At 42.6% G+C, this 24,593-nt stretch overlaps 1 protein-coding gene across 1 annotated transcript; it reads right to left on the reverse strand.

Annotated features, from left to right (window-relative positions):
- Positions 1–553: 553 nt before the first annotated feature.
- Positions 554–14,032, reverse strand: HNRNPU (heterogeneous nuclear ribonucleoprotein U). Its single transcript, XM_084828259.1, has 14 exons — positions 13,265–14,032; positions 12,480–12,591; positions 12,322–12,395; positions 9,227–9,366; positions 8,365–8,464; positions 7,489–7,601; positions 6,973–7,236; positions 6,603–6,722; positions 5,634–5,762; positions 5,141–5,309; positions 4,444–4,689; positions 3,598–3,806; positions 2,614–2,685; positions 554–2,292 (listed from the first exon to the last, which is right to left on the reverse strand). Exons 1-14 carry the CDS (start codon positions 13,920–13,922, stop codon positions 2,239–2,241), a joined length of 2,460 nt encoding a protein of 819 aa, XP_084684385.1. The 5' UTR covers positions 13,923–14,032; the 3' UTR covers positions 554–2,238.
- Between the last annotated feature and the right edge of the window lie 10,561 nt (positions 14,033–24,593).

A 24,593-nucleotide genomic window follows, 5' to 3' on the forward strand; every position in this document is an offset into this window, starting at 1 on the left:
AAGGCGTGACAACAGATCACAAGAAATAGTGTTTTATATAGCACTATCAGTGTCCATAGCAATTTGAAACCGCCTTCCCCCAATTTGGTCTCTTCCAATGCTTTGGACGGGAACTCCCATCACCCCTATCAGCGTATCTGAAGTATAGATGACAGGTGTGCCTAAATTATACTAGCTTTAGCTGAAGATCACCCCCAGAAAAGACTTAAAACACTCCCACAAGTCTATCACTGCATCGGTGTGCACATTCATAGCACACATCGCACCAAATCCATGACAGTTATACCGAGCTAGACCTGTCTGACACCAACATTCCCACTATAACAATTAGCCTGTTAGTTTCATAAGGCAATTTCCCACCCTTAAACACCAATCTGTTGGCTAGTATGGCTACCCTAAGAAATAGAAACCAAGCAGTAAAACTAGTAGTGCTATTATAACAGCCAAGCACGTGTGGACTCCTGCAGATTTACCCCACTTGTCCAGGAGTAAATCCTAGAGAACTCAATGGGGTTTACTTTTGAATAGATTTTGTTGCTGGCCTCTAAGAAACATGCTGAGCATAGGTGTGGTGTGTGTGTTTTTTTTTTTTTCAAATCACTAATCCTGAACTTGGAAACTGCATATGCCAGAATTACTTGAACATATGGTAAAATGTACATATAATTTACTTGGCATTCATTTTTAGTAAGCCTTAGCAGAACTGGTTGTACTAATAGCCATTTACTTCAGAACCAAGGATGTCTACAGTCACCTCTATATATTCTCTCCAAAATACAGCCTCCCATATATAACTTGCTGCATTTTTATCAAATACTAATCATGATATTCATACCTGACCTCTGTTGATTTCTACTAGTGGCTGTAAGGCAAGCCACTATCAGCTTGAGCACCAAACCTGTAATAAAGGAGTACTACTGAACATCCTTACAAGATTTTTCTTAAGATTGGTAGAAGTATATTTCCAACCACTTCATGAATTCAGGAATTTCTTCCTAAAAAAGAGTCACTGGAATCCTATAGGGGAAGAAGGGGAGCGTACAATTCCAGATGGTTTGCCAGGAGTTAAGTTGCTTAAACACTGTAGCAAGTTTTTCTCTTGTGTGAAAGCATGCATGTAGTGTGTATATACACTTCACTACATTTGTGCATCCTGTTTCTCAGTCATTAAAGGGATTTTAGACCAATGTGGTGAGAATCCCAGAACAAGAGTAAAATGCTTTTATTTTATTGCAAACAAACGGCTAAAGTTAATTTCTCCACCCACTTTCTTTAGAGAAGTAAATCAGCAGGCTAAGGAGACACACCCATCTGAGAACTAACATGATTAAAAATTAGATATAAAATGGGTGAATCACAATTTCAGTTGTTTACAAAATGGTGGAGTTTACTACTACAAGCACACTAAATACACAGTATTTGTGGGGAAAGGGTTACAGACACACAGCTAACTTCATATAGATCCCATTAGACAACTGGATTTACAACAAGTTTGTTTAATAAGAAATGGGCAGAGCCAGCTTTTTTCAGAATCAAAATGCAGAACAAATGGAAAAAGTTGATGGTGTGTACCTTCACAAGTTGAGCCTCCACAGACAAATGCAACCAGGTTTTACATGCACTCCACCTTCACTATTTAGCTTTAGGTTTGCTTTGCCCCCCTCAAAAACCATTTGCCAAATTAAAAAACAAAAATACACCCTAGTTTATTGCCAAGACTATTTTGATTTCCCTTCCCTCATCCATACCTAGAAACTGCATAGAGAGGATGGAGTGGAAGATGGAGTGTAATGAGCATTATTTACATTGTATTAATATTCATGGGGGCCACAAAAAGCCTGGTTGCCAACTTTTCTGCTGTGATGACTCACGACTGTTTCTTAGAAATTTGGGGGGGGGGGGGAGAAAAGAAAATCTTTAATAAGAGGACACCAGATACAAAGCAACATTTTACTTTTGTTGTGGTAAAAAAAAGTCACATTTTACAGATAAAATGTAGAACCCTGAAATACTGACACATTCTCTTATCGTGCACAACGCTGAGGTTCTCTTAAGATTCACTTTAAAACTGCAATTAAAAATGTACAAAAAAAAATCAAAACCCACAAAGCTTCTAAAAAAGGAACCTGCAGGCACTTCCTCTTGTGGAATGTTTAAAAAGTTAGCCTACTAAAGAAAACAGTCGACTTCTTGTGAAGGTTTTGAAGAAATATGGATCAGTTCATTTTATTTGGGAATTCAATAGTATCCTTGGTGGTAATGCTGACTCCATGGCTTCTGACCCCAGAATTGCTGCAAAAGAACAAAGAAAAAAGTAGCTAAATATTTCGTCAAGTATCACTTCTTTATTACTAAATGCCAGACAAATGTTTTGTAGGAAAGGAATCACAAAGAGCTTCTGATGCATGTGACATGGAGGGAAGATCTCTGCACAGAAACCTGAAGTTTCACTGCTAGCATACATGTTCTGTACAGTTAATAGACCAACTCTCTACCTTTACTCTTAAAATATTTTTATTTCTCATGAAGATTTCCCAAAGCCCTGCAAAAAAACTGTTATCCAGACATGCTTAACATTACATATTTTGCTACAAATTGAGGAAGTTTACTTACACCCTGCTGCCACTGGTTGTAGCCCTGAGATTGATTTTTGTAGCCACGATTGTTTCCCCTTCCTCTGAAGTTCTGCAACAAAACAAGTCCAAGAAATGGGTTTATAACAGTTACTTGTTAAATACTGAGGTGGGCATTAGCCCAAAGCATACCTTGGTACTATCTAGTGACTATTCACACAAAGAACATTTCAAGTTTTTATCAGCTTCCACTGTTGTAGTTTTGTTGCATCCATCAGCTAGCTATTAAAAGTCCTCTCATCAAATTTCCAACTGCTAAGGTATCATTCTGAGCAAGATAAAGCAAATTTCTCCTTCAAGTTTCTTGCTAGTCAGTATTGCGTTTTTAGACACCAGCCAAGTACTGCTCCTGAGCATGTGTAAGAATCAAAGGAGCTGGGCAAGACCATGATCTGTGTAAAGAATTCCACATACTTTGTTCAAGTGATTTGCTGAAAGCAGCATGCAAGACTTAACAAGAAGCACTGCAATGCTGCACAAAGTATGTATGAAATCTGCAATAACTTTCTAGGACTCCAATGCTTCCTTTAGTCACAATATTTTAAACAATTGCCTTCTCAACCTATGCATTACACTTTATTTTGAAGTTAGTTCAGTTTCACTTCACAAGCTTTGCCTTAAAACTTAGCAGAAAGTGGGGCCGAGCAAGTGGTCTGAAAGCACTTGATACTGTTCCACTGTCAATGATGAACAGGTGTGGACAGGGGTTCTTTGGGTGGGAGACCACTGGGAACCCCACATAAGAGTAGTACAAGTATAATTTAAAAAATTTATACATTTAGCTGAGAACAGATTCAGTTCAGCATATTTTGTCTAATATTTGTTAGAATTGTAGTCATAATGCTTAAGTGCCTTTCAGAGGCTTTCTTTTTTTTTTTTAACAGAGCCAGGACTGGTTGCTGTTAACATGCAAACACAAGGCTCAAACAGAAATGCCATCTTCCTGGCAACAGCAATACATTACCTGGTTATAGTTCCCTCTATTGGGCATTCCACCTCTGTTATAATTTCCTCTGTTTGAATAGCCACCTCCACCTCCGCCACCTCTGGCTGGAAAGACAGGACCACGAGGGTATGGATAGCCTATTGCTCCACCACTGCCACCACCTCCTCCACCTCCACGTTGGGGCATATTGCCACCTCTCCTGTTATATCCACCACGATTTCCAGGGACTGTGGGAAAAGGTTTATTAGAATAGTAGTAGTGAGTCTATTGTAGGTTTTTTAATTAACATAACTGTGGTTCTCAGAAAAAATACATCTGTAATATAGTAATCACTGCCCTTGTTTACTCAACTTCTGTCCTAGTCAATTTGCTATAGTAAAAGGTGAACAACAAGGAAGCCAGAATTCAAATCTGAGCTCAAAAGCAGTTCTAGGTGGCACTGGGCAAGGCAACTGAAAAATTTGATTAAAGCACCCAAAGGGAAGGTGTTTTAAGAACTATGGGGAAAGTGACAAGCCCACCCCATTGAAAATGTGTTCAGACACCCCTCTGGCTTTGGAGGTTTTGCCAGGCACTGTTCACACACTTTCAATATTATCTTCACAGCTATAACGTCTAGCGTTTATTACTGAAAGCTCAAGTAACTGAACACCATTGTCCTTTCCTAACAAAAAACATAGGTTCAAATGTTATTTTACAAAAAAGAAACCTTTCTTTCTCCCTCACTGCCTAGGCTATTTTTACGAATTAAGACACTCCTTCCATCAATAAAAGTCTAGTAGCTCCACAGCCCTTCTCTTCTTTGGATCCCGTGTCCTTTTCCTACAAATATATAAAGAGGCAAAGTTTAGCAGTACAGTCTACCTCCTCCTCTGAAGTTGCCACGCATGTTAAATCCACCACGTCCTCTCTGTCCACCTCTGTTAAACTGGTTTTTACCACTCTTTTTATTACTTTTCTTTGAGCCAGTGTTCTGTTTTTTTTCTGGAGGAAGGGCCTTCTTGCTTTCTTCTTTGTACTGCTCCAGAAGCTTCTGGGCTTCTTCTTTTTGTAACTCTACGTAGATTATTTCATCAAAACATTCTGACACCTCTGGCAGAGTAAAATTTCCTACAAGATAGAGAGTCCTGAATATTTAGTATTTATTTTTGAAGCTATTAGAATAAGCCAAAGTTCCCCTCCTATATAAAAGGAATGTAAGACAAGTAATGATTACTCAAGATACTAGGAACAAGATTCTTGAAAACTTGACACATTCTCCCTATTAAGTTGTACTGGGAACACATGTCTGCTAAACATGTTTAGCTTCGTTTTCTAGGGCACTTTATGCCAAGACAGCTTTGTGCATCTGCATGAAGCATATCATGACTGAATAGTGTTAAGGACTGCAGCAGAGGGAACACAATATAGTGTTGTCTTACAAAGTTACAGAAGTCTTCCAGTTTTTTTTAAAGAGGCATTAACTGTTTTAAGGCAAGAAATTTTGAATCTTTAGATTTTACATTATTCCTTTAAACAGATACTCAACATCCTAGAACACAGTATAGATTATGTTCCATGCCTTTCATTTTGAGCACTGCATGCTCTGGAAGATCTTTTCCCTCCACCTCTGCCTTCTTTTGTGTTCTTTGCTTGTAGTCTTCATCTTTTGGGCAAACAACAACTGCTTTGCGCTGGAAGCCTGCAAACAGGCACATTTTTCTCCTCTGCGCAGCTGCAGACACATTTGTCTGAAAAAAATGCAGTAACTTACTACACGTAGCTGTCATTGTTAGAGCTAAGTTAAATTAGTGTGCTTAGATTTCACCTCCACATGTATAATGCAATGAAGTTTACAAGTAGAAGGAAGTTATCTACATGTTAGGCCCTAGATTCTAGGGTAACCATTCTCCCCCTGATTTCAAGAATATTATGAACTTGAGTACAATTGCTGTAATTTCATCTTTATGCCTCAAATATATATTGCATCTCCCACTGAAATTTAGAATCTAGACCCCTTACACAAATTGCAGATTAATTGCATTTTGTTACACAATGAACTCTAGCCCCCATACCTGATCCAGAATAAAGTTCCGTTTCTTACGAGCAGCAATCTCAATAAACTTGCCAAGACACTGTGGTGCTCGCTGCAGCAGTGTGTTAAGTTTTCCTGTATCAGCCATTTGCCGCTTAAAACCTGCAACCTATAAAAACCAAAGTTATACGACGTTCATTGCCATAATTCTCCCCAATTTTTCATCTGTATTTCTTCCTTTCATCATTAACAAGTTTGTTAAAAAAATCGCAGAATTTCTAAAATTAGGACGTTTTAGTCAAGTTTTTCTAACGCTCAAAAGAGATCAGCTCCTAAGAATTAGACATACCAGCCCAATTCACCCTGTCTTTCAGAGACCTGCTTTTCCTCATGCAGTGTTTCAATCCTGCAAGTAGCCTTTGACGACGCCTTTTTATAACCATAGGCCCTATCTACTATTAGAATGCCATGCAAATAAAAAACAGCTGTCTCACCTGAACAGTCTAGGGCTTAAACACCTGATCAGGTTTGTCTAATTCTGAAGTTTCCAATACTGCAATTTAGCTAAGTTAAAGGGGTACACAGAAGGAGCCTCCTCGAAAATTGTTGTACAATCAGGCATACTCTGGTAACAGTGCATTACGCCAGCTAATCCTTCTACTACCTGATTGAACCGCAGCTCAGCGGTGCAGCGGTGGCTACATTTTGGCGGAGAGGAGTTTGGTCTGGACACGACACGATGACGACTTAAGTTAAAGAAGAATCTGGGTACATGTTCATTATAAACTTTTTAAACTTTGGAAATGGGCAGTTCAGATAGTCTCCTCCCTGTGACTTTTAGCAGTTCTAACAATTTATGAACAAGAGCTTTAAATGGATTAAAGATTGCTAACCTTAATGCTATAGATGTAAGATGGTTGGAAGTTTCAAAATAAGGCTGCAATGTTAAAACAGTAAACATGTATAGGATTGTGTTGCAAGTTAACTTGTTGCCACAGTCAGGACTCACCATCATTTTGTCCATAATAGTATTTGTTCCAAGGATGTTGTACTTTCCAGGGTTTTCTGCTGCATGTTTAGTGACCCAAGTAGTCTTCCCAGCTCCAGGCAACCCAATCATCATCACCACCTAATGGGAATTTAGCCATGATTCTAATTAAGGGCAGCCTTAAAATAACTTCATACCCAAAACACAACGCCAACAAGACTTTTGTCGTGTTAGCCACCTTGGTCAAGTGACTTAAACCATAAACTATCCTTCCTTTAGTGTTACAGGGCACACTGTTGCAAGTTGGCTTTTACACATGTTAATGCTTGCATCAACACAAATACTCAAATTAGCATGTTCTTATTTTAGTTCAGAATGGACAATTACTTACTTCACAGTCTTTCTTGTGTTCTGGTCCCTTGGGTCCTCTGACTCTATCTTCCAAGGGAACATTCTGGATGAAGGTATACCCCTCTGGTATGGGGAAGTAGGGCTCATCCTTCTGGCCAAAGTTGAATTCAACTGCACAGTTATGGCAGAGAACATGTGGGAAAATGGGCCTTTCAGAAAGAACTTCCTTACTGATCTTGAAAGCAATTCCAAGTTCCTGTCCATTTTTTGAGTAAGAGAGTTCCACTTCATCACCATCAAAATCCTGTTTTAATAGAAAAATGCTTTGTATTAACATAACGGCAACTCGTAATGCAGATTCACATATTAGAAACAAATCCTGAATTTAAAATGAGATTAGTAGTTGAGGTTTAAAACTTGGAAGCCAAGCAAAGATACAGCAGTCACCAAAATAAAGCTGCAGTTACTTGAACTACTGTAGAACATAATAAAAAGGCACAACAGCAGCAAATAGTAAAGATTCACAATCCAGATAAAGAAATAAATGAAGACTTACAGCAAAACATCCGATCACATCATTTTCATCAAATTTCTCACCAAAGTCTTCAATCTCACAATTGCATGTCTTTATGCCTTTTAAGGAGTATCCATAAGAAAATTCTTCCTCACCTGATAAACATGAATTGCAGTTGAAGTATCAAGCAGGTGCTATGACACAGCCACAATCCAGATAATCCCCTCTCCCACAAAACCCTAGCATTATGGGAATATGGCAAAATGAGAGAAGAAAACAACCACTCAAGTGGAACCCCAGCAAGCAGCTCCTAAAGAAAAGAACTGCACAAGCACTCATTCTTTGTGCCAGTCACTAGATCAGAGATGGGCAGTACTTCCTTCCCAATTAAGGGGATTGGCTTCGCAGGATGCCACTCCAGATTCTGGCCCACTATGCAGGAGGCATACAATGCCAATGTGGTTCCCAATACCTGTGCCACACCCATTTCCTCCAGTCCCACTCATTCAAGCAGATGAATGAGTGGGACTGCTAGGCACAACAAAGGTGAGGGGGCTCTCACTAAAAAGAATATTTAAGAATTTGATACAATGCACTACTGTTCTGTCCCCAAAAAGCATGTGTTCCTTTTGCACAGCAGACGTAGCCCACACACATATGCAACTGAAATTCTAAGCAAGCAACATTTAATTGAACAGTTTTCCAGGACAAATATAATCGAAGAGATAGTAGTAGCAGGTAGGTTTGAATTCATTTCACCAAGCTTCCTTTCAATGTAGGTAATGAACCTACCTTTCTGTAAGGATCAGTACTGTACCGACCCAGCAATAACCATTTTAAATCTGTAGAGAATCACAACTTCGTATTCCATGTCACACATCCGCTACTTCCACAAAATGACAAGAAAAATGACCTTACCAAGCAACATCCCACTTGTGTTCAGCGACCAGCCAACTCTCACTTCATGTATGTCAATGTCTTTCGTATACAGATGCTTGACAGGGATTTTTTCAGTTACCTATTTTTCAAAAGAAGAAAAGTAAAAGCTATCTGTAGTTAAGAAAAAACTGGGGCTTGCAATTGTTTAAGCAAATTCAGCCTTGATCAGTAGAATATCCCCCAAATTGGTAGTAAGCAAATTACAAATGGACCTGCAACAAAATGCTGCAGTGTGGGGTACTCCTTTTCAGGTTTCTAGGCAGGCAGCCAGGCCCTTTTCCAGGATATTCTGTTTTATTCCCCCTCTCATTGGTACCCCTAAACAAACATCAGCAAGCATTCTGTGCCCATTGAGTTCAGTCCTTGATGAGCTTTTGGGGGGTTCCCCCCCCCCTGTTATTTTCTGTCTCAAGATCTTGTATTGCAAACTTTGGGGGTAACCCAAGCCTGCTGACACCTCCCCTTTTGTGTATGGATAAGGATTCACACTTGGAGAATGAGTTTGCTATTAGTATACATGGTAACATAATTTAAGTTTTTTCTCAACAGACCTATTTTGCCATCTTAGAATAAAATTGCCAGTAGCATACAGCAGTTCTTTTGTCACTGCCCAATAGGGTTCACGGCCATTATGTTCTTTAAACACGACATAATGGTTTTTTTTTAACATTAAAGTGAATCCAATTCACCTTGCTACATACATCAATCAGAAAAGTTTCAGCCCGATGATATAATGCAAAGTTTGTACTCTGCCTTCATCCTGTGTAGGCTTTGTTTCAGCTGAAACAGTTTTCAGAAGCACTGTGAGTGAGCAGATGCCACTAGTATTAATGCGGCTTACCTTCATCTCAAAACAGACTTTTCCTTTGGAAACTCCATAGGAAGCTCTCCCTCCAGCCCAAAGAAAGGCAAAACTTTCCATAGTCAATGAGGAAGCACTAAAACGGTCTCTTGAAATTTTAAAGTGTAGATCACAATTATCTGTTCCAAAAAAAGGAAAACCCCACAGTTGAAACCTGTTCCAATACATTCCATTGTAAACAAGTGTAACACCTGTAAGAACCAAGTATGCATACATAGCTTTATTTTGTTTAGTACTATTTATGTCATGACACTGTACATAATTATGAATTGCTGGGGAAGTGTCATAACTGAATTTAAGTCCTTCTCTTATATAGGAATTCTCAAGAAAGAAATGAGATAAACTTTAGTGCAAAATAGAATATCTTGATCTTTATTCACTCTCGAACCGGAGTATTTTATTTACACTTAGTCTGACTACGAAGTGTACAGATTTCCATACACTTCTATAAAAATTAGCCTCATTACTTTTTCTTTCTGTGCTTAAATGCTTTAAAAGAGGAGTGGTGGAAGATCGAGATCCACTGCAAATCACCAAGAGATCTGCCAGTAGATTGGCAAAGGCTTCTGACTCTCAATAGCTTAACATTAGCAAGTAAAAATGCAAGTAAAATCTAATATAAATTCCCTGCCATGCTGGCCTTGTGTCAATCACTTATCTCCCAGCTTCAGTGTTCTTAACCTGTAAAGAAATTGCCTTTGACTATGTCTTTGTGAAGCTTTGCTAGCCAGCTTTAGAGCTGTTTTAGAATACCTGATCTGTAATAACTTGGATGCAGATTTGTATAATCATGTCACCCCAGCCTATAGCATCTACTCCCATAACCAGCATTTTCATTCCACCCTTCCTCCCAAGGACCTCAAGATGGTGTATATGATCTTCTCCCCTGATTTCATCCTCACAACAACCCTACGAGGTAGGATAGACTGAGAGATAGTGACTGGTCCAAGGTCACCGAGTGAGCTTCATAGTTGAGTGAAGATCTGAACTCAGGTCTCCGCAGTCCTAGTCCAATATGCTAACTACTATATAACTTCTCCCCCCGGCACTATTTTGTATCTGGCTCTGGTTGTTGGACCTTGGACTTCTAGTAAACAAAGTAGATGCCACACGCTTGAAATATGGCCACCTCTGCTCTAAAATATGCCCTTTATTCTGGTGCTTTGCAAAGTATAATCTGGAATAGAAACCAAGCACTGTACAATCTGACTTCTAATATTGGGGGAAGGTTTCAAAATGACAGTGCCCAACACACACAGGTGCCATGCACTACAAATGTCTCAGTGCCTTGAGAGATTATTGCTTTATATAAAGACTTTGAACTAAACACCACCAGAGCAGGATAGAACAATGCTGTAAATACCCTAACTGCTCTGCCAAACAATACCATCATGTTAGACACGAAGCATAAAGTCACAAGCTGGAACTGATATAATTCGTGGCTTGAAACCACTTTTACCAAGTCTTAGTTATCTCTTTTTGTCCCTTCACATACTTATACCAATCTCTATTTTCTACATCATGGGCAACAACAAATGCTATGAGAGCAGAAATGCAACTTGCCCCCTCTCCTCCTCAGATGTAGCCACTCAGGGAACTGCAGCAGATCTTGGTTCCATTGGCAGATGGACACTATTTAATTTCACTGGATGTAGCATACAGTTTTTAATACTAGCATGTTTCAATTGCATTTGTCCATTAGGCCTAATGTACAAGTTTGATTTTTTGATGTTCTGTTAACAGCATTTAAGCCTTCTTAAGCATATTTACTCAAAGTAAACCCTATTGAATCCAACGGGGCTTATACCCAAGTGTGCAAAGAACCTGTTTCACAGCTACAATCCTGGCCACTCCCAGTAGTAAGCTTAAATTCGAATCAGTGGGATTTACTTGTGTGTAAACTTGCACAAGCTGAAGTTGTAAAACTGCTCTGAAGTTGTAAAACAAAGCAAACTTTGTATAAAAAAAAGTTCACTCATATTCCCATTAGCAATGCAAATATGCCAAAATAGATGGACTGAACCCTAGAAGAGCACAGCTAAGATCAGAGTTAATAACGTTTTAGTTTCACGGTTTTCAATACAAGTGTTATGAATCCACATATGTATTTTTGAAGCAAAGAAAGGCTTAACTTTGACTGGACCATGACCTAAGTCTTTGAACATACAATTCAACTAACTGGGGACAACTATGTATATGGAGTTATAAGAACCTGCAGCCTAGATAAATATGGCTCACTGCTATCTCAGTACAATACACATGACTCAACCATCAACCACTTTGTAAAACCATCCCCTTTTTGTTTCCACTGTTTTACCAATACAACTCTATACCCCCCTACTGTGTTATGCCTTAAGACTGCAGCTGCCAACATCAATTTACAGACATACTTAAGTGATGTGAGACAGAAAATTCCGCTACTGTTTCTCCATGGAAAATTTCAATTTCTAAAAATGCACTGTTACATAACATATATAAAATCTTTGCTGATATATCCACTCAACTTGGGATATTTCAAAGTTGCAATTTCCTAGGAATGCCTGAAAAATTCTGTAATATCAGAAAGTTAATGATATGAGCTTTTTCCCCTTTATAATGTAAGACAAGTGTATGCTATCGAGTTTTAAGGTCTTAAATATTTAAAGCATTCCAGTAAGAATTCACGAATAAAGCTCTCAATATAAAATATTTAGATCACATTAGGGCTGAAATTCTATACCCACTTATCTAGGAGTAAGCCCCACTGAACTAATTGGAACTGACTTCTTGCCTAATATTTTAAAAGGCACAAGTGGTTTAAAAAAAGTTTTCCCTCAAGTTATGAGTTTACAACTTTAGGAACAGAACAAGTTGAAACTAATAGCCATACGGTTTGAGGCTTTGTGCCTCATATTTTTACAATACATTAACATATTTCTATGTTCTACTCGATTTTGATCAAATACAAGGCTAGCCCACATTGAAATATCGAATGTGTAAACTAGAGCAGGCATTATACCTCAGGTGCGGCAGTACACACAATCAGCTTCCTCAAAAAAAATGTTTTAAGAGACAAAACACAACTTTTTACTTACAAGTATCAAGACAAACCACAGTGTCATCAAAGTGTTCATCCTCCTCTTCAACAGGTGGTTGTGGAGATTTGGCCCTGATCAATAAAAAAAGATCACTTAAACTGAACTGAATCTCTTTTAATAGACTTCCATAAATAAAAATTTAAACACCAAATTACCTGCTATATTTGTTCTCTTCAATATACTCAAAGTACCCTCGTCCATGGTCTTCACGTGGCCTCTTCACTCCCCTTTTTTTCTCACCAGGTTTTTGTTCAGTTTTAGTTTCTCCTTAGCATTTTCGGGGGGGGGGGAAATAAGGCACGTTGGAAACAGTACAGCAAAAAGCATCTAGGTTCTGTAAGCAAAAAATCCTGCTCTCGGCACATTTATAGCAGTGGTTTCCACTATTCTTAGAACTTCGATCCTCTAACAGTCTAAGCGCCAACCTATTAATACTCCACCTACCGCTTTCGATTTGGCCATCTAGGCACAGAAGGAAAGACTCCGCTTGGGGCTGCACCTACCACGTTCACTGCGATAGACGGTACCTCCGGAAAGGGCCGCCATCCCACACTCAAAAGATCTAGACCACAGCACGGGGCCTAGGCTCGGCTAAAGCGATTCCTCCGCCTCCATTGTACTCAGTATTTGAACTCGAGCCCACAGCGCCCCACGGGCGGATGTGACGCAGACCAGCACAAACGTTCCTCGCACGTTCCACAGCGCGCCCCAGCGGCTCCTGCGAGCCACCCCTCCCCCCTCACGCGCCCCTTCCTCACTACGCTCGCGAAATGGCGCAAGCGCCCCTCCCCCTTCGAGACACGCGGCGCGCAAGGCCTGGAAATCCCCAGAGGTGAATCTTCCACCACCGCCACCACCAAAAGGGAAAAAAAGATGGCGGCGCACCCTGACCCTGGCCTACCAACTGCCGCCGCCCATCCGGGTCCCACGCACTACTCACCCCCAGGACGAGCAGGCCCTCCGGGTTTCTGCTGCTGCTGCTGGGCGGGCGAAAGCTGTTTGGCGCCGGGCTGGGCCGAGGGCGCCGGAGTCGAAGCCGAGGCCTCCGAGGCGGCGGCTTTCCCAGGCACCTCCTTCGCCGCAGCGCCCTGTTGCTGGGCGCCGTGGCCGTTGGCGTTCCCGCTGCTAGTGGCGGCGGCGGCATCTTCCTCCTCGTCCTCGCCCTCCTGGAAGCCCTGGTCGTCGCCGTTCTCGTCGTCCTCCAGATCGTCGGCCGCTTCCTCCTCGCCAGCGGCCACCCCCTCGCCATTCTCCTCGCCCAGCTCCATGCCCTCCTCCTCCTCCTCCTGGCAGGCGCCGAATTCGGCCTCCTCATCGTCATCGCAGGCCGCGGCCTGGTCAGGGCCTTCCCCTCCCGGAGGCCGCTGCTCCTGGGAGCCCGCGCTGCCCGGGGCGGCTTCCCCCATCTCCTCTGCGTTGCCGTTGCCGGGTTCGGCGCTGGCTAGGCCTCCCCCGCCGGCCTCCTCCTGGTCGAGCGCGGCCTGAAGCCGCTCCATGAGTTCGGCCTTGAGGCCCTTGTCAGAGAGGCTCCGCTTCTTCAGCTCCTCCTTGAGCTCCGAAACCTTCAACTTTTTCACGTTCACCGGCGAGCAGCTCATGGCGGCGGCGGCGAACACTCGATGCGGTCTGGGCGTAGGTGGCTGGCTCGTGTGGCTGCGGCAGCTGCAGAAAGGGACCCGCCTGGCGCCAAATCCTTTCACCAAGGCTCGCGAGGTAGGGACGGTGAGCGCGCCTCACGGGCTCGAGCACGCAAACGCTGTGTTCACCCCGCCCCCGCCGCGCGCCTAATACACCCTCGCATTCCCCCCCCCCGTACCGTAACTATCAGCCTTCGCGCAGCTCTACCGTAAAGCAGCTGGCGCAGCGAAAGTTGCCAATGGTTAAATGAGAACTTTACTGCCCGGTTCTGGACATGTTCAAGCTGCAGCCTAAGATCAGGCAGCACGCCTGCAGCAGTCCCAGGCATACTTACTTGAAAATATGCCGCATTCAAATACATAGTACATATTTTACAGTAAGCACAATTGGGCTACCTACTGAACACTGGATATTATCGGCTTAGGTGCTCTGGTTAAGTCATTTTGGAGTATTTTGCTTCACTGGGGCACTAGCAAAGGGCTGAATGGCTCCGCTGCCTCCTGTGGATTATAGACACTGTCTCAGCGAGCACCCACAAACAAGTTATGGGGTAGTGTGCTAAAGTACCATTTGAAGCTACATTAAAGGTGTCATCCACAAGCAACTAGGCTATCAAATTATCCTTGAAGCTTTACACAGTGTGCATGTCCCACTCTTTCACTACAGCTTTTTAAAAAGTACACTTTGGGGATCTATATTCAGCTACTAATGTCTGTAAGAGTCATCACTCAGCTAATATTCCCAGGTAAGTGTGTGCAGGTGTGCAGGGTTATGCACTGTTTTAACCCCCAAAATGAAAAATCTACCCTAGAAAATAGATTTTTTTTAATTATATTTCTATGCTGCCTAACAGTCAAAGCTCTGGGAGGTTCACAAACATTAAAACCATAAATAAATACATTATAAAACAATATAAAATCTTCACACGTTTGAAACAGAATAAAGCCAAAATAAAAACCAGAATACAATTTAAAAAGTGAGACAACTAACCTCAAGATTAAGGCTTGATTTAAATGTGATGCAGGTAACCCAATGTAAACAAAGCACTGGATGGGTATATCACTACACAGATACATCCATTTAAAAATGACCTCACAATAACACAGTATCAAAAGTTAGTAAAAACCATATAGCCCTAATTGCAAGCTATATAGCACATCTACAAATGATACCCCTTCATGGATCACTGCCTTGTTGCGGCGAAGGGGCTTGCGTAACTCAGTGAAGCCATAAGCTATGCCATGCAGGGCCACCCAAGACCGACAGGTCATGGCAGAGAGTTCTGACAAAATGTGGTCCACTGGAGAAGGAAATGGCAACCCACTCCAGTATTCTTGCCAAGAAAACCCCATGGAACGTATCACAAGGCTAACAGATATGACGCCAGAAGATGAGCCCCTCAGGTCGGAAGGTGTCCAATATACTACTGGGGAAGAGCAGAGGGTATTTCCAAGTAGTGCCAGAAAGAGTGAAGCGGCTGGGCCAAAGCTGAAAGGACACTCAGCTGTGGATGTGTCTGGTGGCGAAATGAAAATCCGATGCTGTAAAGAACAATATTGTTTAGGAACCTGGAATGTCAGATCAATGAATCAAGGTAAGCTGGAGGTGGTCAAACATGAGATGGCAAGATTGAACATTGACATCTTGGGAATCAGCGAACTAAAATGGACAAGCATGGGCAAATTTAATTCAGGTGACCATCATATCTACTACTGTGGGCAAGAATCCCGTAGAAGAAATGGAGTAGCACTCATAGTCAACAAAAGGGTGGGAAAAGCAGTACTGGGGTACAATCTCAAAAATGATAGAAAGATCTCAGTACGAATCCAAGGCAAACCATTCAACATCACAGTAGTTCAAGTCTATGCCCCAACCACTGATGCCGAAGAAGCTGAGGTTGATCGGTTCTATGAAGACCTACAACACCTTCTAGAACTAACACCCAAAAAAGATGTCCTCTTCATCATAGGGGATTGGAATGCTAAAGTAGGAAGTCAAGAAATCACCGGGGTAACAGGCAAGTATGGCCTCGGTGTACAAAATGAAGCAGGACAAAGGCTAATAGAGTTTTGCCAAGAGAACACACTGATCATAGCAAACACTCTTTTCCAACAGCACAAAAGACGACTCTACACATGGACATCACCAGATGATCAGTATCGAAATCAGATTGATTATGTCCTTTGCAGCCAAAGATGGAGAAGCTCTATACAGTCAGTAAAAACAAGACCTGGAGCAGACTGTGGCTCAGATCATGAGCTGCTTCTTGCAAAATTTCGGCTTAAATTGAAGAACGTAGGGAAAACCACTAAACCATTCAGATATGACCTCAATCATATCCCATATGAATATACAGTGGAGGTGAGGAATAGATTTAAGGGATTAGACCTAATAGACAGAGTGCCTGAGGAAATCTGGACAGAGATCTGTAACATTGTTCAGGAGGCAGCAATGAAATCCATCCCAAAGAAAAAGAAATGCAAGAAAGCCAAGTGACTGTCTGATGAGGCTTTACAAGTAGCTGAGGAAAGAAGGGAAGCGAAAAGCAAGGGAGAAAGGGGAAGATATATCCAACTGAATGCAGAGTTCCAGAGAATAGCAAGGAGAGACAAGAAGGCCTTCTTAAATGAACAATGCAAAGAAATCGAGGAAAACAACAGAATGGGAAAAACTAGAGATCTCTTCAAGAAAATCGGAGATCTCAAGGGAAAGTTTTGTGCAAAGACGGGCATGATAAAGGACAAAGAAGGTAGGGACCTAACAGAAGCAGATGAGATTAAGAAGAGGTGGAAAGAATACACAGAAAAACTATACAGGAAAGATCTGAATGTCCCTGATAGCCATGATAGTGCGGTCACTGAACTTGAGCCGGACATCCTCGAGAGTGAAGTCAAGTAGGCCTTAGGAAGCATTACTAACAACAAAGCTAGCAGAGATGACAGTCTTCCAGCTGAGCTATTTAAAATCCTAAAAGACGATGCTGTTAAAGTGCTGCACTCAATATGCCAACAAATTTGGAACACTCCACAGTGGCCACAAGACTGGAAAAGGTCAGTTTACATTCCAATTCCAAAGAAGGGCAACGCCAAAGAGTGTTCAAACTACCGTGAAATTGCGCTCATTTCACATGCCAGCAAGGTGATGCTCAAAATCCTACAAGCTAGGCTTCAGAAGTATGTGAACCGAGAAGTACCAGAAGTACAAGCTGGGTTTCGAAGAGGCAGGGGAACTAGAGATCAAATCGCCAACTTTCTCTGGATCATGGATAAAGCAAGAGAATTCCAGAAAAACATCTATTTCTGCTTCACTGACTACGCTAAAGCCTCTGATTGTGTGGATCACAACAAACTCTGGCAAATTCTGAAAGAGATGGGGGTACCAGACCACCTTACCTGTCTCCTGAGAAACCTGTATGTGGGTCAAGAAGCAACAATAGGAACCAGACATGGAACAACTGATTGGTTCAAAATTGGGAAAGGAGTACGACAAGGCTGTATATTGTCGCCCTGCTTATTTAACTTATATGCAGAGTACATCATGAGAAATGCCGGGTTGGATGAATCACAGGTCGGAATTAAGATTGCCAGGAGAATGATCAACAACCTCAGATATGCAGACAATACCACCCTAATGGCAGAATGCGAAGAGGATGTAAAGAGCCTCTTGTTGAGGGTGAAAGAGGAGAGTGCAAAAGCTGGTTTGAAACTCAACATTAAAAAAACTAAGATCATGGCATCTGGCCCCATCACTTCCTGGCATATGGAAGGGGAAGAAATGGAAGCAGTGACAGATTTTATTTTCTTGGGCTCCAAGATCACCGCAGACCATGACTGTAGCCATGAAATTAAAAGACGCTTGCTCCTTGGGAGGAAAGCTATAGCAAACCTAGACAGCATAGTAAGAAGCAGAGACCTCACCTTGCCGACAAAGGTCCGTCTAATCAAAGCTATGGTTTTCCCAGTAGTAATGTATGGCTGTGAAAGCTGGACTATAAGGAAGGCTGAGCGCCGAAGAATTGATGCTTTCGAACTGTGGTGCTGGAGAAGACTCTTACGAGTCCCCTGGATTGCCAGGAGGTCAAATCAGTCAATCCTAAAGGAAATCAACCCTGACTGCTCATTGGAAGGACAGATACTGAAGCTGAAGCTCCAATATTTTGGCCACCTAATGCGAAGGGAAAACTCTCTGGAAAAGACCCTGATGCTAGGAAAGACTGAAGGCAAAAGGATAAGGGGACGGCAGAAGATGAGATGGCTAGATAGCATCACCGATGCAAGGAATATGGACTTCAGCACGCTCCGGGAGAGAGCGCAGGACAGGAAAGCCTGGTGTGTTATGGTCCATGGGGTCACGAAGAGTCAGACACGACTGAACGACTGAACAACAAATGATAATCAAAGCTACTTAAAACAGTCTAAAAAGTTCTGCTATAATCCCCATCGCCACAAAGTTTAAATTATATGGAATTTCACTCCATAGTTTTAAGTTACTATGCACAGGTCTGTGAAAACATAACGTCCACCAGAAATAGACAACTCAGAACTGAATTCCCTAATCCAAAATGCAATTAACTTTGTTATAGTCCAACTCAATTCAAAAATAAACTCAATTGAAATAAGTTGTACTTCTAAATACCACTCAAAGCAGGAGCATAATACTGGTTTTGAGTTTCATGACATTCTTCCTCAGGAAAAAGGGAGAGGGAGTGGAAAAGTTATGCTGGTAGAGGGCATGGTAGAAGCTGATAGGCATTATCCTGTCCCCTCAGGCACACTCCCATCCTTACAACTGTGAGTGGAAAAGCCAGCTTCCAGTTTAAAGAATACTTTGGGGAACAGAGTTTGGCTTAGAAAATAAATGCTTCAGGACACCATCCTCCAAGGCCAATTCCTCACCCCTCCTTTAAATTGCAAAGGGCCTTTTGCCTGCATACCAAGGCTACCAATGTTTGCTGCTAGCAATGTTTGTTGGTAGCATTTAAGCAGTTCACATGTGCAGCACTCAGTCCCTGCTAGTTTTGGAGGGAGGCTTTTAAAAAAATAAAGCAGGATTTTCCTGTGTGCCTCAGCATGCTTCCTGTGTGTGGTGACTCTCTTTCAGAGTACCTTACCCCATTTTGGCTCCCAGCATGCCCACACACAGAACTATAAAAGGGAGCACTTGGGAAAATGTGACTGAGAGGGTGTTTCCACCAGTGATTTACTCCAAGCTGGCTGTATGTTGAGGTCCTTAGGGATACATGACTTGTGACCATCCAGCAGCCACCCCGGGACTTATCAGGGAAAACCTGGATTTCTTGAGCCTGCTTAAAGTCCAATTCTTTTCCTTAAGTTGGGTTCTCCTCGATATAGTTGCTGCATGCCCCAACCCTGGCATTTACCTTGGGTATACTAGCCCTACCCAGGGGTGTGCCTTTCAGCGTGATCCCAGTCAAGGGGTGTTTCCTGTGTGTTTCCCGTCCCTGCACAAACCAATTAGTGTCTCCTCAGAAGTAACTCCCATTGTGCTGAATGACGCTTGCACTCTGAATGCCCACATCAAACTTAGAGAGATCCCCCTCAATTGACATGGCACATTTTAAAGCCCAATTCCCTAAGCATGGTAAAGCACGATTCTCCTTTGGTTTGGTTAGCCTCTCTTATTGGTTGAGCAGCCCCTGCTAGTCAGATGACATTCACTCCAACCTCCACCAGGAAGTAAGTTCTGTGAAACGATTTTTACTGGTGCAGAGAACCTGCTCATGGAGCCCTGCATGGACCAAAGTGCAGCAAAGCTTGATTCCTTTTTTAAAAATCCAGTATTCCTCCATTCACTTCTCCCTTTGTTGTAGTGGAAACATAGCCTGATTCTTCCACTAGATCAGGTGGCAACTTATGGCCCTCCAGAAGTTTTGGCCTACAACTCCCATCAGCCCTAGCTGGCTGTAGTGGCTTTGATAACAGCGAGGAGGTTTAGTGAGCTCCCACAGCTGTGTTCTGTGTAGTGTGTTAAATAGAGACCTATATGGGCTAACATAGTAAGCAGATTTTAGCTAACCAAAAGGTAGGCTGTCTTATATAGTTTTCAGTGGTACCAAGCAAGTGCACCTCCATATGTCAACAACTGCGCATATGCCTGGTTACCTCACCCGTCTTAGATGGGGAGTAGTGTCTTATCTCACCCATGAGCTGAGAGGTTCTCACTCCTAAGTTGGAATGTTGAGGCCTCTCAGTCAGCTTTATTCAGCCACTTCCGCTAACACCAACTGCATCACTTAGAGTCATTTTTCACTTAGTAAACAAGCCCTCCCGTCTTCAGGTTGTACCCTTGTTTCAAGAGTTCCTGAAAAGGCAATCAATCATTCATTCAATCAATCAAATAAATATCCTTCTTACCCCACCACAAGTCCATGACTCAGGAGAGGCAATTCATTTCCCAGGCTGGGATGCTTTGAGAACCTTCAAGAATATGAGAGAGGGCTATCAGCCTGAGAACAACAGAACCAATTTGATCTTGCTCCAAGGGGGAATTGCACTGCCAACCTGGATAACTTCTCGTATATTTTGGGGACTGAAATATACAATCAGCTGCACTAAAGGTGCCTTCGTTATCCTGAAGGGATGTGAGATTTCTTTGTACATTCTTTCTGCCTCCATATATAATCTTTGTATACTTAATAAACTGTTAAACTGATCCAGTTGTGATTTGTCTCAATTCAGCACCCATGAATCTGGTTTGACTGGGACCTAAGTTAATCAGGATCCCATAAATCAAGACACCAGCATAGCCAATATTGAGGGATGAGGAATTATGGTATCTCTGGCCCTCCAGACGTTTTGGCCTACATATTGCCCATCTCTGTCTTAGATAGTATCAAGATTGCTACTGTGATGACTGTGTGGGATGTGGATGTGAAAGTGTCATGGGAAGCTACTGGTAATATGTGACATCATTTTTTTGCAAGTAACTCCTCTCCCACTCCTGTTCCATGGCATTCTGTGTTTAACATCCTTAGTGGCTGTGTAGTATTCACCAATTGTACAAACTCAGCAGTGGAGTACTCATTCAATACTAGTTAAAATGGTATTGTGAGCAAATTTCAAACATTTTCACACCAGTGCTTTTATATAACCCTTTCAGAGGTAATTGTATATTATCAAGCAAAATATTTCTCAATCAGATATTATCTTTTGTATGATATTCCCTGAAGTCCATATAGCATAATCTCTTCAGATACACACATGGGAGGCAAGTAGAAGGATCCTGCACACATTTCTTGGCCTCACCTTCAAAACTCTCCATGGCTTTGCCCCTCATCTCCATGTACGTATATCACAACATATCCCTTCCTGTAACCTTTGCTCATGCAGTTCCAACACCCTCAGCCATTCATAGGTCTCCTCCTCCCTGAAACAATTCTTGTTCTCTCTTGTTTCCCATTATGCCTGAAACTGCCTCTGAGAGTACCTCCATGCAACCACTTCCCTTATTTCCTTTAAGTCCTTCTTCCTAAAAAAACTCAGTTTTCTGGAAATCCTTTGGATCCTCCCCCTATACGTCATTGTAACTAAGCTGAAGAGTCACATACTCTTCCCCTGCTTACTCATTATACCAACTTTGTTGTTTCCCTCTGTCTGTTACAGAATGTAAGCCCCTTGGGTAGGGGGCCTGTCATACTTGTTCTTTTTAAAGCACCATGTACATAGATTATATTATTATTATTTGACATAATAATAGTAAATAATAATTTTATTTATTTTTATATATTACATTTCTATATCACCCAATAGCCAAAGCTCTCCAGGTGGGTCACAACAAATAATAATAATAATATATAGCCTTGCAATGAAGAGGAGAGAATAGCAATGCAGCTTTTAACAGCTCGATGATTGTGTGTTTTAGTGGACTAGATAGGGAAGTACACAGCCTTCCAGAGTAGTGAACCCGTGAAAGCTGAACGTGACCTAAGGTTGAGAAGGGGTTTATCCAGATTTTGAAACTTAGAAGTTTTACCTCAGTAGCAAGTCTATAGTCAAAGGTCTGCAAAGGTTCCCAGCCAGCTCGTGGTCAATTTCACCTTTAAGATTTGCAGCAGAACTTTGAGCTTCTCCACACTTTGCCTTAGGACTTTTTGTCCGTTCATCAGGTTTTGTCAGTGTAACTGTGTGCAATTTTCATATAAAGTTTTAAAAATGTAAAAAGTCCACATCATGGTATAGTTAAGAGAACAGAACAAGTTGTGTGTCACTTGTTTCTTGTAGCCATAGTCACTCAATAACAAATAAGGGTCTGTGACAATTGCACAACCACATTCTATATAGCAATCAAAATAGAATTGTGTACTTTCTTGGGGAAGAATAATATTTTTCCCAGGACATAATGCTGTTTGAGAGATCCTGAAAAAATCTAATATTCCTAGAATATAAATATACACTCAAAGACAGACACTTGGCCAATGTATAACAAGTGAGCAATAAATTGCACTTATTTATAATGTGTAACCTGATAATCTGGAATAGCATCAATGGGAAGTTCCATTGCTCAAGCAGAAGTCTGCTCACATGACAGATGGAACCCTTTGTTTTTCATTAGAACCTTGAGGCAAAATAAGGCTCAGGCAGGCAGACATATGCTAAGAATTAGCAACAGGGTGCCTTTGAGCCCATGAATTTGTTATCAGTAGTATAATCACATTTACAAGTTATTTCATACAAAAGTCCACTCCTGTTTTTTCTCCAAGCATTCTTTTTCAACAACCTAATCAGAGAAAACTGCTATTTGTTTTAACTATTGCTTTTGTTAGACAATAGTGAGTCAGGAACCCTTATAGATCTAGTGCAAATCACCTAGAGATCTACCAGCAGGTACCAATCTACCTTTTGTCCAACCCTGCAATACTATATATCAGATGTGTATTGAAACACTTGACGCCCCAGTCATTTACTCCAGAATAATATCATTAATCATGCAGGACCACCCTGAAGAAAATGGGTTGTAACCTTGTACCTTAATTCTAGAAAACATTACCTTACACTATGCCCCACTGGTTTCAAGAGAACATACTTCAATATTGAAGCTGTAATCCTATGTGCAGCTACTTCAGAGTAAGCTGCATTGAACATAGTTGGACTTACTGTCAGGAGTGCCCTAGCGGCCTCTTACAGTAGACTCCAATAGCCAACTCAAGACACAGAGGAAAGGATTCTTTTCAAGGCTTTAATCCTTTTACAACTTAATGACTCTTTCAGATGCTAATCACCAGTGACTAAGCAAGGAAACAGCAGAGTGGCCTTTGCGCTGAGTAGGCAGTTGATCCCTGTTTGAAGGAGAGTCACTTGAAAACCCTGAACTAGGGCTAGGGAGAGATCCTCCCTCTTTCCCTTGGGTCCACGGGAGGCGGCCATTGCTTGCGCGCCAAACAGGCGCTACGCCTCCTTTCCGCGCCCTCCATCGCTCGTCGCTCCCTGCGTCTGCATCGAGCATCTAGCAAGCCTCGTTCCCACACTTTCTCACTGCCAGGGTCACTATCTATCTCAGGAATGCTGGCAGGAGGAATCTCTGCCAGCTGCTGTGCCTGTGAGGGATGAGCTAGCTCCTCTCCCACGGATTGCTGATCCTCCTCAGAATCAGAACTGCTCTGGGGTTCTATCGGCTCAGTTTCCACCCTGACATCATTCCCGCTCCCATGAGGCCCACCCCCATGCTCTTCCCCGGGGGCCCCGGGTTTGTGGGGGTACAGCTGGTGGAAACGCCTCAGCAGCAACGGAGCATGCACATTTTCCACGGGTTCCCAGGTTCGCTCATCTGGCCCGTACCCCTTCCAGTCTACTAGATATTGCAGGAGGCAGCAAGAAAGGTGGGAGTCCAGAATCTCCGTGACCTCAAACTCCTCCTCCCCCTCCACCAGCACTGGCGGCGGGGGGAAAACGACCGAGTGATGAGGGTCGCCAGAAACCAGGGGAGATAGCAAGGACTGATGAAAAACAGGATGGATCTTCATGGAGGGGGGAGAGCCAGGCGAAAAGCAGCCGGGTTAATCTGGGCCGTAATCTGGAAAGGCCCTGTGCGGTGAGGCGTGAGCTTCCTTGCAGGCGAGTGAGAGGGGAGGTATTGGGTGGACAACCAGTCCTCCAATTGCAGAGACAGACCCGGCTGGCGCCGCCGGTCTGCAGAGGCCTTGCAGGCTGTCTTGGCTTGCTCGAGGGAGTTCCGTAAGAGGTGGTGTACCGCTCACAACTCCTCTAAAAAGTCATGGGTCGCTGGCACCGACGAGGGAGCTAAGGTGGATGGGAAAGCCTTGGAATGGTAACCAAAACTGGCAAAAAATGGAGTTTTGGCGGGTGGAAGCATGGCAGGCATTGTTATAAGCAAATTCTGTGAGATGCAGCAAGGAAAACCAGTCATCTTGCTGGTAATTAACATAACAGCACAAATATTGCTCCACAGTCGCATTGCTGCGCTCGGTCTGACCGTCTGTCTGTGGATGGTGGGTGGAGGAAAGATGGAGCGTCACATGGAGAAGCCCAAGTAGCTCCCTCCAGAAATGGGCAGTGAATTGGGCCCCCCTATCCGAAATGAGACCCTCGGGCCATCTGTGGAGCCGGAAAACATGCACCAAAAACAGCTCTGCCGTCTCCCTGGCTGTGGGCAAC

The sequence above is a fragment of the Heloderma suspectum genome, chromosome 1, assembly GCF_057233095.1.
Source record: "Heloderma suspectum isolate Gila_16-S chromosome 1, 16-S_ref, whole genome shotgun sequence".
Taxonomy (NCBI): domain Eukaryota; kingdom Metazoa; phylum Chordata; class Lepidosauria; order Squamata; family Helodermatidae; genus Heloderma; species Heloderma suspectum.